Raw genomic sequence first — 16,056 nt, forward strand, 5'->3', positions numbered from 1 at the left:
TAGAGATCACAGCAGTATACTTAATACAGCAATGATCAATCAGATCAGTGCTGTATTACTCTGGTTTGCAGCAGACCAGATACATCCATTGCCGAGCCAGGATCAGCGTCAGTGCAACACTGAGGCCCGGTTCAATAAGGAGAAGGGATCTCCCCTCCGAGATCGCATCGCGGGGGGAGATCCCCCCACTAGACACCAGGGATAGGGGGACATCACTACAAATAGCACTTGGGATTAAACAAATGTAATTTTCTCAATCTTTCCTCATAACTAAGATGCTCCATCCCCCCTATTTGTTTAGTTGCCCGTCTTTGTACCCTCTCCAGCTCTCGGACATCCTTTCTATGAATCGGTGCCCAGAACTGGACGGCATACTCCAGATGAGGCTGCACCAAAGCTTTATAGAGCGGTAATATTATATCCCTGTACCGAGAGTCCAGGCCTGTTTTAATGCATGACAATATCCTGCTGGCCTTAGAAGCAGCTGACTGACATTGTGTGCTGTTCTGTAGTCAATTATCTACAAGTATCCCCAGATCCTTCTCAATCAGCGACTCTCCCAGTGTAACTCCTCCTAGGGCATATATTGCATGTGGGTTATTAGTACCCCGGTGCATAACTGTACATTTATCCACACTGAACCTCATTTGCCAAAAGGACGCCCAAACACCGAATGTGTCTAAGTCATCCTGTAACATCTGCACATCCTCCGTAGACTGTACTATACTGCAAAGCTTGGTGTCATCTGCAAAGTGCCATATCTGTATCTGCAAAACTCCCAATGCCAAGCTCATGTACTTTACTGTCCAACTTCATATCCAGTTTTGTGCTACCCTTCCCGGAATAGACTTTTGTTTGCCATTATTCATACCACATACGTTTCTAACCAATATGAAATTACTTTAGCTTCACCAGATAATGTTATCTAGAGAGTTTTCCACCACACCTTGACTCTTACTGAAGTCATAGGGAAGCAGTGATGTTGGTGACTGTTGCAAGGGCTATATCCTATGTCTGTCGAAAAGGACACTCAAAAGTAAGATAATCACAGAGTGTTCCATTACCCAAAGATCACAAAGATCAGCTGTAATTTTTAATGGAACCTAGCAACAAATGTTCAGTGTCCTTGGATTTATGGATCATCTCATGGATAACAATGAGGATCTAATAAAGGAAACATGCAAGGTAGGACAATTGTTTGGGATCTGGTAGAGCAGGGGAGTCGCATGGAGCTTTTTTCTTCTCTACTTAGAATGATTTCAAAGTAATTTTTCAGTATTGTAGCAGAACCATCCATGAATCTATAGAGACCTTGGATGTGTGGTCTTGCTGTGAGGTGTTGCTAGTGTTTTCAGCCATATCTAAAATACTAACGCTGGCGAACCTGTAAAAGTTCAATATAGGTAGAAGATGGAACTGCTATGGTAATCTTAGGCCTTTCAAAACAAACCCCGGCAGCCAACTCTCTAAGCTCGGTCCCATCTGACTATAAAGGAGCAATTTCCATCACTGTTTCTTTTGCAATTTACACAATGACTACACCTAGCATGACAATTCCCTTAGAGTTCTAATTTCTGCTTCCAAGCGCTCCTTAGAGACGCAAACACATTGTTTCAGCGAAAAAGTGGAATCACAAAAGAGCTCGAAACAATGTAACTGTGACCGCAAACCACTCCGTCTAACTTGTGCTGAAACGGCACACAGTACATGAATACACAATGCGGCCGGCCTCCATCCCCTCCTGCCTGCCATGGAATATTAGCGTTTCAGGTCATACATGGCGCCGCGGCTAATATGATTTACGAGCGGATAATGGAATCTGGTTTAGTAGATTTAATAAAGTAGAAATCTTGGTTTTCTTAAATGTTCCCTTGAAGCCGCTCTTATTGAGTTTTACATGCTAAATAGTGGGATTATCGGCCTTGTCAAGGTTAAGCTTGAACAATTTACATATTGTTTAACTCCAGTGGTATACTGTATATCAAGGCTGGGCTTTGTTAGAAGCTGTTCACCACCCTTTCTCATTGGCCTATTGTTTCCCCCTGTGTAAAAACAATATGCAGAGGTGTTAAAGTGGAAAGCGATTTTTTTTTTCCCCGGCTAATATTATTTGGGTAATTTATTGCATTTCTGGGACAATGCAAATCACAAGCATATGAGGCTATTAAATTCCTCCCTCACGCCAGTGGAATTCATTTACATATTCATGGCCGGTCCAATGAATAATGACTATTATATCAGAATGTCATGTTGTGATGGCTCTTGTCACATCATCAGGGGGTTATGTACACCCACACCAAATAATAGAGATATAGGCGAGGAACACATGGTACACCCAGTCATACAGCAACGTGGCGTGTAGTCACTTCCAAACGTTTTATATGAAGTCATTAAGTGTCTGCAAAACTACACTATAAAGCTTTGGGGCCAATGAGCTGGAAAGGTGTCAGCAGGTGGCGACATATTTAATAACACAACGCCATCTGCTGGCCCGAAGCGCCGTTCTTCTACTGCCATCTATTCTCAAATCTCAATGTGACTCTAATTAGATGCTCAAAGTCCCCAGCTAGTATCCTGGCACCTGCTATGTTGGTATCAGACATAGATGATTTTATTTCGTTATCAGTCTGAACTAATATAGATGCCGTCAAGCGGAAAATTGGCAATTTTTATGATTATGATATTCAATTTTCCTTTTCGGACTAATGTACGATTTTGAACCTGTAAAAAGTAATGAATTACCTTCCTGTTCTGTAATACAGAACATATTACTTTATGATGAAGTGCTTACTCATATAGCAAAGAATGCATTCCTGTGGCTTATTTCCTGATCACTGGCACCAGCTATAGCGACAGTCGAGATGTCGATCACTCTCGTTGCTCAGTTAAGGAAATTTCCCAGTTGCATAGGACAGAATACAGATTTAGCAAAGCTGAACTTGTTTAAAGCAGGAGAGTTTAATAGATGCTAACTTTCAACAAACTTTGTATAATCAATAGTATAAATGTAGGTGAGAAACTTTTTAATATATCTTATCAGAGAAAAATGCTTCTTTCTCCAGTTTTTAGTCTTCTTTTTCCTCACCCCTTAAACTCAACATACGCACATCAGAAACAAGCTCAAGTCTGTCTCAATACAGATCCATTCATTGAGGAATAAGTGTACAGCTGCCTCTAAAAGTCTATGTAGAGGGGGAATAACTGGAGACAGAAGCAAAGAGACACAGAAAAAGAAAGGGTTGTAGCCCAGTAATATTTTATAGTATCTTATCAGAGAAAAATGCATTTTTTTCTAATTATAAAGTTCTTTTCCTGCTCCCCCTAAACTCATGTAGAAAGGTCACTGAGCGATCAGCTTTCAACTGTCCATAGAAAGTAAGGAAAAAGTAACTAGAGACAGAAGTAGAGATACACAAACAGATGAAGAAAGGGCTGCAGCTTGTAGTAAGTGTTGTATTTACAGCTAACACTGATCAGTATTGCTGAATTATGTGCCTTAAGCACAGGAAGGGTCCTGTTATTTTTTACCATTTAATGTCTATATATATTGCGCCCCCTGCTGGGCACTTCAGGTATATAGACCCGGGTCATGATGTCACTTTTTTAGAGAGATTGAAGCCTGTCTAAACTACTAAATTGAGGGAAATTGCACTATATGTGCATCTCCCATATTTAGTGTATATTAGGAATTTGTCTAACTTTGGTTAGGAAATAACATATTAAAAAATACATTTAGGGTACAAACCCACTTGGCGGGTCTGCAGCGAGTCTCCATGCTGCGTTTTTGCAGCGAGACTCGCTGCAGATCCCGGCCCTATACTTTTAATGGCAGACAAACACGCAGCAGGGATGTACATCCCTGCTGCGAGTTTGTCTGCAGCCCGCCCCATTAACCCCCCGGCCGCCGGAGCTGATACTTCACCTGATCCCGGGTCCGGCGGTTCCCGATGTCTTCAGCAAGCCGGAGCGGGGACCAGGTGAGGTATATGCTCCAGCCAGCCGCCCGATCGCCCCCCCGCAGCCCCGGCCGCCCGATCGCCCCCCCGCAGCCCTGGCCGCCCGATCGCCCCCCCCCCCCCGCAGCCCCAGCCGCCCGATCGGGGGGGCGTGCGATCGGTGCTTCGGGGGGGCGTGCGATCGGGCGGCCGGGGCTGCGGGGGGGGGGGCGATCGGTGCTGCGGGGGGGCGTGCGATCGGGCGGCCGGGGCTGCGGGGGGGGGGCGATCGGGCAGCGGGGGCTGCGGGGGGGGGGGCGATCGGGCGGCCGGGGCTGCGGGGGGGCGTGTGTGCGATCGGGGCTGCGGGGGGGCGTGTGTGCGATCGGGACTGCGGGGGGGCGTGTGTGCGATCGGGGCTGCGGGGGGGCGATCGGGCGGCCGGGGCTGCGGGGGGGGCGTGTGTGCGATCGGGGCTGCGGGGGGGCGATCGGGCTGCCGGGGCTGCGGGGGGGGGGGGGGGCGATCGGGCGGCCGGGGCTGCGGGGGGGGGGGCGATCGGGCGGCCGGGGCATATACTTCACCTGGTCCCCGCTCCGGCTTGCTGAAGACATCGGGAACCGCCGGAGCCGGGATCAGGTGAAGTATCAGCTCCGGCGGCCGGGGGGTTAATGGGGTGGGCTGCAGACAAACTCGCAGCATGGATGTACATCCCTGCTGCGTGTTTGTCTGCCATTAAAAGTATAGGGCCGGGATCTGCAGCGAGTCTCGCTGCAAAAACGCAGCATGGAGACTCGCTGCAGATCCGGCAAGTGGGTTTGTAACCTTAGGCTTAAATTCTCCTTTACGTTTAGCGGGTGTTTTGGAGGTGACAGAGTCCCTTTCAATCCAGCACTGCCTTACAGCGGCCTTTTGTTACTAAGCAGCAGACTGAGTCTATTTGAGCTTCTGCTCTGCAAATAGCATTGCTAAAGAAGATTATTCATCTGAGAATCTGAGAGATTCTCCACTGAATATTTACAGCGAGAAGCAAGAGTTCTTTTTAACCCACAGAGATATAAAACAATGGAGAATAAGACAATAGGATAACAATTTACGTATACACACTAGACTAGACCACATGTAATTTATAAGTAGCAGTGATCATCCTGTCACTTTTTCTGTCTGGGGCAGTTTCTATGCAACTGCCTTACAACTGATCTATTAATCTGGATCAGCTGATCATGCTGTTCAGCTCAGGTTTATTTTAGGGTAGGAGTTTCTCTATAATAATTTTTGCCTTTTGCAGTATGGTGCGGATTACAGTGTAATCAGTGTTTTATGGATAGTCCTTGTACCTACATCTTCAAGTTGAATGTTGTGGGAGAATTTACCGGCACTACTCCTGAGGTATAACAACTTGTCCATGGGACATCTCTCATGTGGGCAGACGCCATACCGTTTCACAGCGTTAATATGATGGCCATTTCATGCGCATGCGCGCTTCATCGGGTATGGGCGAGTGCCCTCATCTTCTTTCTACATCTTGAAGTTGCTATTGTTTGTCTTCTTGCTTAGTTCCTTTATTTAGCATTTGTTTGCAGTAAAGTCCTTTTTTTTAAGGGTTACTAATGTAGATACCGGTTTTCATTAGGGATATTTTCAGGGACAGTGAGATTCAGTAGTAGTGGTGCTAGGGTTGTTGTTCAAAGATCAATCTAGGGAAAGATTCAGGGGCAGTAAGGGTCAATTTTGTTTCTATTCTTTCTGTTCATCATCCCTCTGCCATCTTTATCATTGAGACCAGGGATAGGGAAATATCAGCCCTCCAGCTCCTGCAAAACTACAAATTCCCATCAGGCATGATGGGAATTGTAGTTTTGCAACCACTAGAGGGCCGAATGTCCCCCATCCCTGATTTAGACAATAATCCCTCAGTGTCGGTCATCTGACAGTGTGTTCCTATTCTTGTTACTTGCTTCCAGCTTACATTCGTGTGCTTTCATGCGTTTGTCCTTGCTACTATTTAGCTGTTATATAATTTAAGTCTTAGGGGTATCTGTGTACTAGGAGCCCAGGAAAGACGACTCCTATAAAGTCAAGGTGAAGCCAAGTTCTGTTTTCTTATGACCACGCATGGGTACTCTAAGAGAGAGAAAAATAGTTTTTTATAGATTGCTTAAATAAAGTTAGCAGCGCTAGAACACAGCAGGAGATCAAGAACTGGCTTAGATCCCTACAATTCCTGATACAAATGGTGGTGGCAGTAGAGGGGCCCATGTGGCCTCATATTGCTGCCGGGTACTATAAGTACATAGAAATAAAGAACTATACATTTTTTTAAATAAAGTTTTATTAAAAAAATTATTAGAAAAACAAAACAAAACAAAAAAGTTTTAAGTCTCCCTTTAACCCCTTCATGACCAAAGGTCATTGATGTACGGATGTCAAGGTCAAATTAAAGTAATGTTTCTCCTCGCCTTCCAAGAGCCATAACACTTTTATTTTTCCACCTTCAGGGCTGATTGGGCGTCAATTTTTGCGCCATGATCTATAGCTATTAGTGGTATCATATTGGTGTAAAAGAAAAAATTTAGATAGCCTTTATATATCAGAAATTTTTTTATAAATCATGAAAAATCAGCAATCCTGATGTTTTTTCCCCCTCTTTTTGTTTTACAATGTTCACTGAACATTATTGATATAATTTAATAGAACACGCTACGATATATGATACGTTTATTTATTTATTACATATTCTCAGTTTGTATTATGGGAAAGAACATAATTTAAACCTTTTATTGGGGTTTTATTTAATAAAAGGATTTTTAATATTATATATATATATATATATATATATATATATGCAAATATTAGATTGCATATACTGATACTGATTGCATTGCATTGATCAGTACTATCGGCAATCTGCACAGAGTCTGCCTTAGGGCAGACTCTATGAGAAGATCGCCAATCTGACAGGACCCTTGGTATGTTGAATGGGCCAAAACCTGATACAATGGGTTTAATCTTCAACTTACTGTTCTCCAGATCTCCTGAATCCACATCAGAAATCTAAAGCTTGACCTTGCCATGAAAAGCATGTCAACATACCCTCTGGACACACACTGTATCCAGGTTTCCCTGAACTACCTAGGGGTGCATCCAACTTCTTCAGCCACTGGTAATTAAACGGCAAACAACTGGACTCGAGCATGCCCCACTTGCGCTCTAATAGCGAACCTTTGGCCCTCCAGCTGTGTCAAAACTACAACTTCCATCATGCTTGGACAACTGAAGATATGACTATGGCTGCCGAGGTATGATGGGAAATTGTAGTTGTGCATCAACTGGAGGGCTGAAGGTTCACTCTCACTGCTCTGAGGGTATGTTCAAATGGACAGGCGGATACGCTGCAGATTTGCATATGGTAAATGGGCAGTGTATTACATTGGCAGCAACACAATAGCAAGTTTATTGTTGACAATTTTGCGTGTATTGTGATAAATATACATGTATTTCTACAATATCTGAAGGTACGTTGCACATTGCCTTCTATGCACTTTCAGTCTGGAGCACATCACCATCTGTAGAACAGGCAGAATGTATGAAGTTCAATTAGAGTAACATGTCCAAGGGCACAAGTACTTAAATAGTCATCCATCCTCGTAGCGCAGCCATGGCGGCGGTGTTTTTGAGATGCCGATGTAATAAAAGGTCATGCGGGAACACAGTTCAAGGCAATAAGGTTATAAATGATCTTTAAGATTACTAACACCCAAAACAAAGTGAGAAGCGATGGTTCTGCCAAAGGATTTCGTCCGGCTACATATCAAAATCCTATTCAGAATAGGAAAAAAAAGGTGAGATGCGAAATTGTTCCCTTTCAGATTCAATTGCTCATTTGTGACAAGAATATCCACGCATCCCACTCTGCGCTCACACTAGAATATTTAGATAGCTGGTAGAAGACATCAGGTTCTATTTGCATTCTGTTTGTCAGGTATGGGGACAAAAGCACACAAGACAGGTAAGGCCCTTGCGCTGCCACCTGTCCCTGCCCACAACTACCCTAGGCGGCAGCGGGTAACTGGGCGACGGTCCCTAACCTGATAGCAACACAGAACGTAGACAAAACAAAACAAACACAGTAGTTTTGTGGTAAACAAGCCAGGTCGAAAACAAACGGTCAGTGCAGTACAAAACCGGATATCAGGAAAATAGCCAGAACCCAAGCCAGTAATTAGGAAAACCAGGGAATAGAATCAGGAGGGGCAGGCAAGGAGGGACATGCTGAAGCTTTCAGGGAGCTGAAGTTCCGGCCCCAGTTCCTGATTGCGCCAGGGACCTCAGCCTCCCACAGTAACCTAGGGCTGACTGGCAGCTGCATCTGCCATTCAGCAATCACTGTAACATAATATAGCTGAGACGCCTCCTGGGGAGTAGCACGGCCCCGGCGTGCATCACTAAGGATGCTGTTAGCACTCACCTAGAGGTTGGCCATCAGGGACGCTGTCAGCATGCCCCTAACAACTGGCTAGGCTGGTTGTCAAGGACGCCGTCAGTGCTACTAGAGAGCCAGCTGTGCGCTCCTATACTGCAGGAAGCGGCGTGCGCTGGCCGAGCCCTGACACTGTTGTTCTTCAAGACTAGTCACGTGAAGGATCCAGTGGTGCACCGAATATAAAGTGTAACTGTCATTTACATACCCAAAAAGCTGTTTTTCCAGCCTGCTCCCACTCTTCTTATGTGTGCTGAACTGTGCTGACTCCATTATAACCTATGGACGGGGGAGGGGCTGAGAGGGATGAGTGAGCAGGGAGAGCAGATAAGCAGCTGTACAGTTTGGAGACTTGGAGACTGTCTGGGCAGTCACTTGTACTATTGATATTTATTGATTTAAATGACAGTACTGCTTTAACATATAGACTAATATTGGATCTATTAAATGATATAAGGAAATTGAACAGTGTGATGTCACTATACAGAAATAATACACAGTGATGTCACAATGCGAAGATTATGAAAAAAAAGAAAACCTGCTATAATCTTCTAGCTTCTACTGAAATACACTGTATGTACATGCAGGGAAAAAAAAAACATTGATGGAAAACCTGAAGCAATCTTCACTATGCCGGGTAATACTTTATCGCTCTATTTTCTGCAATAAATCTTAGTTTAGAAAAAGACAACATAAAATATGGCAGCAGAGTTATCTTAATAACCATCATCCCCTGAGGACGCCATATAAAACATCCTGGTAAGGACGGCAGATGCCGGAAGGGAAGGTAGGGAGCGCAGTGGGTGAGATGTGATACGTTGGATTTTTATATATTTTTATGCAACAAGTTAGTAAAAAGTTCTTTCAGGTCCAGTTTTTCAGAATCGGGAGACCCCCATATCCCACCTTACCTTTCTATCAATGCAAGCCACAGAGCGCCCAGCAAACCGATTGGCAACTCCCCTGCGGATATTGATGTCATCACTGAGTATATCCTCCCAGCGCCCATTCCGAAACTTGAACAGCTTGTCGGAGTATGTGGCCATACCTGTAGAGAAAAGACGCCTGAGATTAACACAAGGATCAGATACCAATATACTGTATATCAGCACATTTATTAGCTGCTGTTCTGCCCACTGTACACAGTCCCCCCAAAATGCAGCACACACCATGCATGCGTGGACAAGGGGGAAAAAAAATAGGATATTTTTTGGTAGTCAATGATAATAAATGTGTCACCATCCAATATTTGTCCCTCGATTAATGGTAAATTCCTCCCATAGATGGTGAATGAGATTATAAAAAGTTCACAAAAAACATCTTTGTTTCTACCCCCCTTATAAGGGGTGGTCCGTATTTGTTAGAAGGTTCTCCATCCAGTGGGGAGTCACTAAGTGTCTCCCCATCAATCAGCTGTAATCTAAGGAGAAAGCGAGGAGAGTTCAGTTTCACTACAGCGCCACCACTGGTATAATTAGGTATTGTACCAATGCGCCCCCCTCAATATCGATGGAGCTGGCCGACTGGGGGTGGGCAGGATTGGTGCTTTTTTTTGGGGGGGGGGGGGGGTATTTGAGCCAATAGAAGTCTATTGGATCTACAGTTTTTGGGGACCTTACAGATGCACAATCTTCGTAAAAATATGGATCGCCTTATTTTAACCATCATCTTCCCATCTTTTGAGGATCAGCAACGAATACAGATTTTGTGCACTGCGCATATAATATACAATCCTGAAAAAATACTGAACGTGTGAATGAGGCTCTAGTCTCTAAGGTCTCTGAGGAACACAGCCGTCCACGCTCTGGGATTCTTCAGAGTAACAGGCGATCAGTAAACTCATGTAGCTTTATTGATCTGCAGAGAATAACAGTTTTGGCCTACATGCTCTAAAACAGCGGCCTGCCAATGTCCCCCTGGAGCCTACATGGTGGACGATGCAGTTTCTCCGGGAATCTATAATTGAGACATCCTCAGCAACAAAATAAAACATGTTCTCCATCAGTCAGAGGATATAAAGTGGCGGCTCCATACCTGCACGGTACAAAATCTAATCAGACTAACGGGTCCGTCCTTGGCCATCATTTCCGAGTCTGCTATACAAAGTACCAACCAGCCATCACATCTAGGTTTATGGACTCCTCCTTGAATATACGATAAGTATTTAGGACAATGCAACAAATAAACTAAAGTTTGGAAGACTTAAAGCAATCTGGGCCCCAAGAGAATTAGTCACTGTCCCCTATGACCCAGTCAAACGAATGTGGAGAGTCCATATTATTAATATTAGGATAAACATGGGAATGGAAATATAAAAATATTGATGGCTTTATTCCAGGGACAGTGCCACTCTTATCTATGGTTATGTCTGGTATTGCACCCAATTCATTTGAATACTATAATACCAGACATGCCTTGTGAATGTTGGTTGATTTCATGAAATATAGCAGTCATCTTTTTCTTATCCAAGAAAAAACAATAAACTGTCGAAGCCCTTGGCCATAGACCATCATATTGGGTAAGGTTGCCACTGTGACAGCAACGAATAACATTCTAGTAATGAAAAGTGGAAAACATTGCAGAGACTGTTTCCTTACAAAGCCATTAAACTTCATAGGTAGGCCAGGACACTGACTCATCTGTGGGCGCTGATAGTGCTGATGTATTTGCTGCCAACAGTAGTGAGAGATGGGGGTGGTAGTACACATGACAAGCAAGTGTATGTTTTTGTAAATGGAAGACATCGGAGACAAATTTTGTGAAGGGAAACTATTGGACAGAGAGAAGCGGGATGGTCACTTAAATGAATTACTGCCATTACTGTCATAAGGTGTTGGGAGCAGTGGTTACATGAATGCACACATGGGGGGGGGGATTTATGTGGTGTAAAGTGAAACTGGCTCAGTCGCCCCTAGCAACCAATCAGATTCCACCTTTCATTCCTCACAGACTCTTTGGAAAATTAAAGGTGGAATCTGATTGGTTGCTAGGGGCGACTGAGCCAGTTTCACTTTACACCATGTTTGATAAATCACCCCCATAGTAAAAAAAAAAAGCTCAGGACAGCCTAGACAGATCTAACAACAAGCTCGAGCAGCACACAGTTTCCTTTTCCGCCATCTATACACAGGCGGTCCCTTCATTACTCCTGTTTCTGTCTGGACCATTTCCAAGTGGTAAGCGAAGGAGATGTGGTGTTGCTGTCCTGACTACACATCCAATCATTGACAGCAGCCACAGCTGCCTTCTTCAGTGATCAATCCAGGTTATTTTTAAGATCTGATGACAGTTGTGTAGGAGTAAGGAGCTCTCCTGGTAAACATTTCAATCCTGCCTGTTATGTGAGGCAACACACTGCCCCCAGCTGGTGTGATGATGTTGAGGATACATTGCCCCCTGCTGGTGTGATGTCGAGGATACACTGCCCCCTGCTGGTGTGATAATGTGAGAAGTTATCACATAGGACAGTGGTTACTCCTTGTAGTAATACGGGGAACACTGACAGATTAATGATATGTACAGGACATCCTGCGGCCACATGTTTGTTTCTCATGGTTTCAAGCTGTAGGATAGTGGTAAACACACACACACACACACACACACCAAAGAATGTCTCCTCCAGATTGTAACACGTCCTTGTTTATCAGGATCTACAGGCTCAGTTACAACATCTGCAGTGCCCCAGTCCCCATTACTCTGCCACTGATGCGTACTACTATTGTAAGGCGGCAAGTCTCTAATTTTATAGATGTCTAGGGAGACCATGTGTTTATATTTTGTTTCTATTCACTGATAGCAAGCAAGTACTGTAGTCATATATGCAAGAGTTTACTTTGTTTTATGTTGATTCATTTCTGCCTAGGAACAGTAAAGTCTGGTCACCTTCCTCTTAAGGGGGAGAGCCTATCAGAGAGTATCAATTATCTCTTCATCTCCCAGAGCCAGTCAGAGCTTGAGTTACCTCAGGCCTCTCTCTGCCAATAGAAAACAGCCCCTGAGGTCTATAAGTAGGGGTGGAGAGAAAAAAGTTCAGTCATAGCAGTCAGCTCAGTCAGCACTGTTCACTCACTGAGTCTTTTTCAGAGTTCTCAGCTCTAACCTCCCAAGTTGCAACTACCTCTATGCTGTGAGATCCATTATTGTCTCAAGTCTTTACATCTTTGTCCAAGTTGGAGAAGTTGCTTCTTGCCTATGTGCCCCCTGGCTCACCATCTCCCTTCAGGCCTCAGGTTACAGACAGTACAAATCCGCTTCCACGTCAATGGTCATGCTCCTGTATACACTCTGTGTGTGTCGTGAAACAGTATGAACATAATTCCCTTTGAAAAGGATTTTTCTTGTCTTCTCTTAACACACAGCCCGACAAACTGTGTAGAGCCTCTCCAGCAGCATATAATTCTAATTGGACTGAGAATACCCATCTCAGCTCAAGTTACAAGATCACCGCACAATGCAATGACTTTACCCCATGACTACTGATTAGTGAACCGAACCGTTACAAACCAGATTCGTTACGAACTTTGCAAAAAGTTCGGTTTGGAACCCAACAGAACTTTGAGAAAGTTTGTTACGAATCTGCTAAAAATAACAGCGGCGAGGCAAATTTGTACTTTTTTTCACAGAATAGACCAGGATATAAGGGATTATTACTCCTATAATCCCTTGTATCCTGGTTTTCTGTGAAAATCAAGATGTGTGACGTCACCCCACAGCACCAGGAAGTGCCTAAATGCGCCAGCAGCTTCTCAGTGTGTGGCCAGAGTTCATAGATAGAGGAGCTCCATATCAGATAGTGAGGGAAAAGAGATAGTTAGCCTAACAACTAGATAGATACAGGGAGAGATAGAGAAGGAATAGAAAGTGTTGGTGAGAGAAGCAGGAGAGTGGAAGAGAAAAAAAAAAAAGCAAGATCCAGGGAAAGCTAGATATAGAAGATAAGCTTATGCATAGGGAGAGAGGCTGAGAAATCAAGAGATAGGGACAGATGGGCATCTAAATAAAAAAAAATTGTGAGATCTAGGGAGAGTTAAGGAGATAAAAAAAGAAATAGAGAGAAAAGTGAGAAAAGAGTCAGGGCAGGTAGCATTGAACCAGCTCCTGTCCCATGACCGAGAGTACACGCTACACGATGCTGCTCTGCTGGCTGCCGTCAACCCCGTTTAGCTGCAAGCAAAAAAGTTTTTAAAAAGTTTGTTTCTCATAGGCTGTTATAGGTGAAGTAACCTATAGCAGCAAAACTTATTGAAGCCCTCCTTAGAGTGTAACGCAAAGTCAGCGCCCCACAAAACCTGTCCGTTTCTGCTTTGCTGGGTGCCGTCAACCCCATTTAGCCGCAACCAAAAAGGTTTGTTTCTCATAAGCTGTTATAGGTGAAGTAACCTATAGCAGCAAAACTTATTGAAGCCCTCCATAGAGTGTGACGCTAAGTCAGCGCCCCACAAAACCTGTCTGTTTCTGCTTTGCTTGGTGCTGGGTGTGATCAAGTGCTGCCTCCCACTCCTGCTCCTCAATTGTCTGTTCTCAACAATACTGGACTGGGTACAATCAACTGCTGCCTCCTCCTGCTGCTTAACTTGTCTCTTCTCAACAATACTGGCCTGGGTGCAATCAAGTGCTGCCTCCTCCTCCTCCTCCTCCTGCTCCTCTACTTGTCTGTTCTCATCAATACTGGACTGGGTGCAATCAACTGCTGCCTCCTCCTGCTGCTTAACTTGTCTCTTCTCAACAATACTGGCCTGGGTGCAATCAAGTGATGCCTCCTCCTCCTCCTGCTCCTCAACTTGTCTGTTCTCAACAATACTGGACTGGGTGCAATCAACTCCTGCCTCCTCCTGCTGCTCAACGTGTCTCTTCTCAACAATACTGGCCTGGGTGCAATCAAGTGCTGCCGCCTCCTCCTCCTCAACTTTTTTTTCACTATTTTTTCACTTTTATTTACTATATTTTTTTATTATTATTATTATTATTATTATTATTATTATTAATAATAATATTTTTTTTATTATTTATTTTTTTTATTCACAATTTTTTTTCATTATTTTTGCACTTTTATTTTTTCCACTTTTTTTTTATTGTAATAGCAACTGCAACTAAACAAAACTATACCCTATCAGACTCCCACTATTGTAGCTACAATTTTTCAGTCGTTATTGCAAGATTCGTTTTAGATTCGGTTCGTACGAATCCGAACTTCACGAAAGTTCGCCGGATCGAACCGAACCAAACTTTTCAAAAGTTCGCTCATCCCTACCCATGAACATAAAAAAATTTGCATTTTTACACCACATTCCACGTCAATACAGGTTTCCTAGCAGTGTGGGTAGGATGTATAATTCCATAATATTGTTATTCAGGACATTGCATTTATGATTACTTCAACAATGCTGCGTTATAACCAGCAGGAGCGATGAAATGTGGAGTTTTAAGCGTTATTAAAGTTCTGGAAAGTTTTCCGTACATACACATCAAAAGTGCTGAGGGCTGTTATTTCATTCGCATTAATTCTTTCAGGATTTCACTGTATGTAGGTGAGCGGCGAGGAAAGAAAAAAGCTCCAGGCTCAGATAGACGTTACAGGAGAGGACTGGTTCACATAACACAACCATTTATATTACATTCAGCTTCTAGGTAGATAATGATGATTGTAATCCTTAGAAAGAAGGATAATAGATAGATAGATAGATAGATAGATAGATAGGAGATAGATAGATAGGAGATAGATAGATAGATAGATAGATAGATAGATAGATAGATAGATAGATAGATAGATAGATAGATAGATGGATGGATAGATAGATAGATAGATAGATAGATAGATAGATAGATAGGAGATAGATAGATAGATAGATACAGACAGATAGGAGATAGATAGATAGATAGATAGATAGATAGATAGATAGATAGATAGATAGATAGATAGGAGATAGATAGATAGGTGATAGATAGATAGATAGATAGGAGATAGATATATAGATAGATAGATAGATAGATAGATAGATAGATAGATAGATAGATAGATAGGAGATAGATAGATAGATAGATAGATAGGAGTTAGATAGATAGATAGATAGATAGATAGATAGATAGATAGATAGATAGGAGATAGATAGATAGATAGATAGTGATGAGCGAATATCCCGATGTTCGGTCCAGATCCCAAACATGAACATTAAAAAAATGTGATTGGTTTGTGTACGTGTTTGTTGAACATTCACGAATAAATAATAAACGTACAGTAGAAGCGTATGTTTCGCTCTAGAGAGTTACGCACATGGCTACAGATTATCAGGTGAAAAGGACAAAATACGTAATAACAGAGCAATTACAAGGTGTGTAGCATTAGCGCATTGTTTATTCGCCTGTCCGTATATATGCAATGACTTATATACTACTGTGTCTGCAATCACTGGCACACAGCAGAGCCAGACAGAAAGATTAAAAAAAAAAAAATATATATATATATATATATATATATATATATATATATATATATGAATTAGCCGTAAAAAGGAATGAAGCTCTAATCGGTCAGCTCTCCCTCCCTACACTGACTTACTACCACTGTGAATATTGCTGCCTAACTATATTCAGATGCTGTCCCTGCTCCTTTAACTCTCCCTACTGAACGGCACAAGAAGCAGG

General features: G+C 43.1%; 1 protein-coding gene across 4 annotated transcripts in view; it reads right to left on the reverse strand.

Moving 5' to 3' along the window:
- The window catches only part of CRTAC1 (cartilage acidic protein 1), a 471,729-nt gene that overhangs the window by 194,134 nt on the left and 261,539 nt on the right, over nt 1–16,056 (reverse strand). For all 4 annotated transcript variants that reach the window (XM_069978915.1, XM_069978914.1, XM_069978916.1 and 1 more), the window contains exon 4: nt 9,327–9,463. In XM_069978915.1, the coding sequence (XP_069835016.1) occupies nt 9,327–9,463 (137 nt within the window). The remainder of the gene's footprint in view (nt 1–9,326; nt 9,464–16,056) is intronic.

The sequence above is a fragment of the Dendropsophus ebraccatus genome, chromosome 8 (assembly GCF_027789765.1).
Source record: "Dendropsophus ebraccatus isolate aDenEbr1 chromosome 8, aDenEbr1.pat, whole genome shotgun sequence".
Taxonomy (NCBI): domain Eukaryota; kingdom Metazoa; phylum Chordata; class Amphibia; order Anura; family Hylidae; genus Dendropsophus; species Dendropsophus ebraccatus.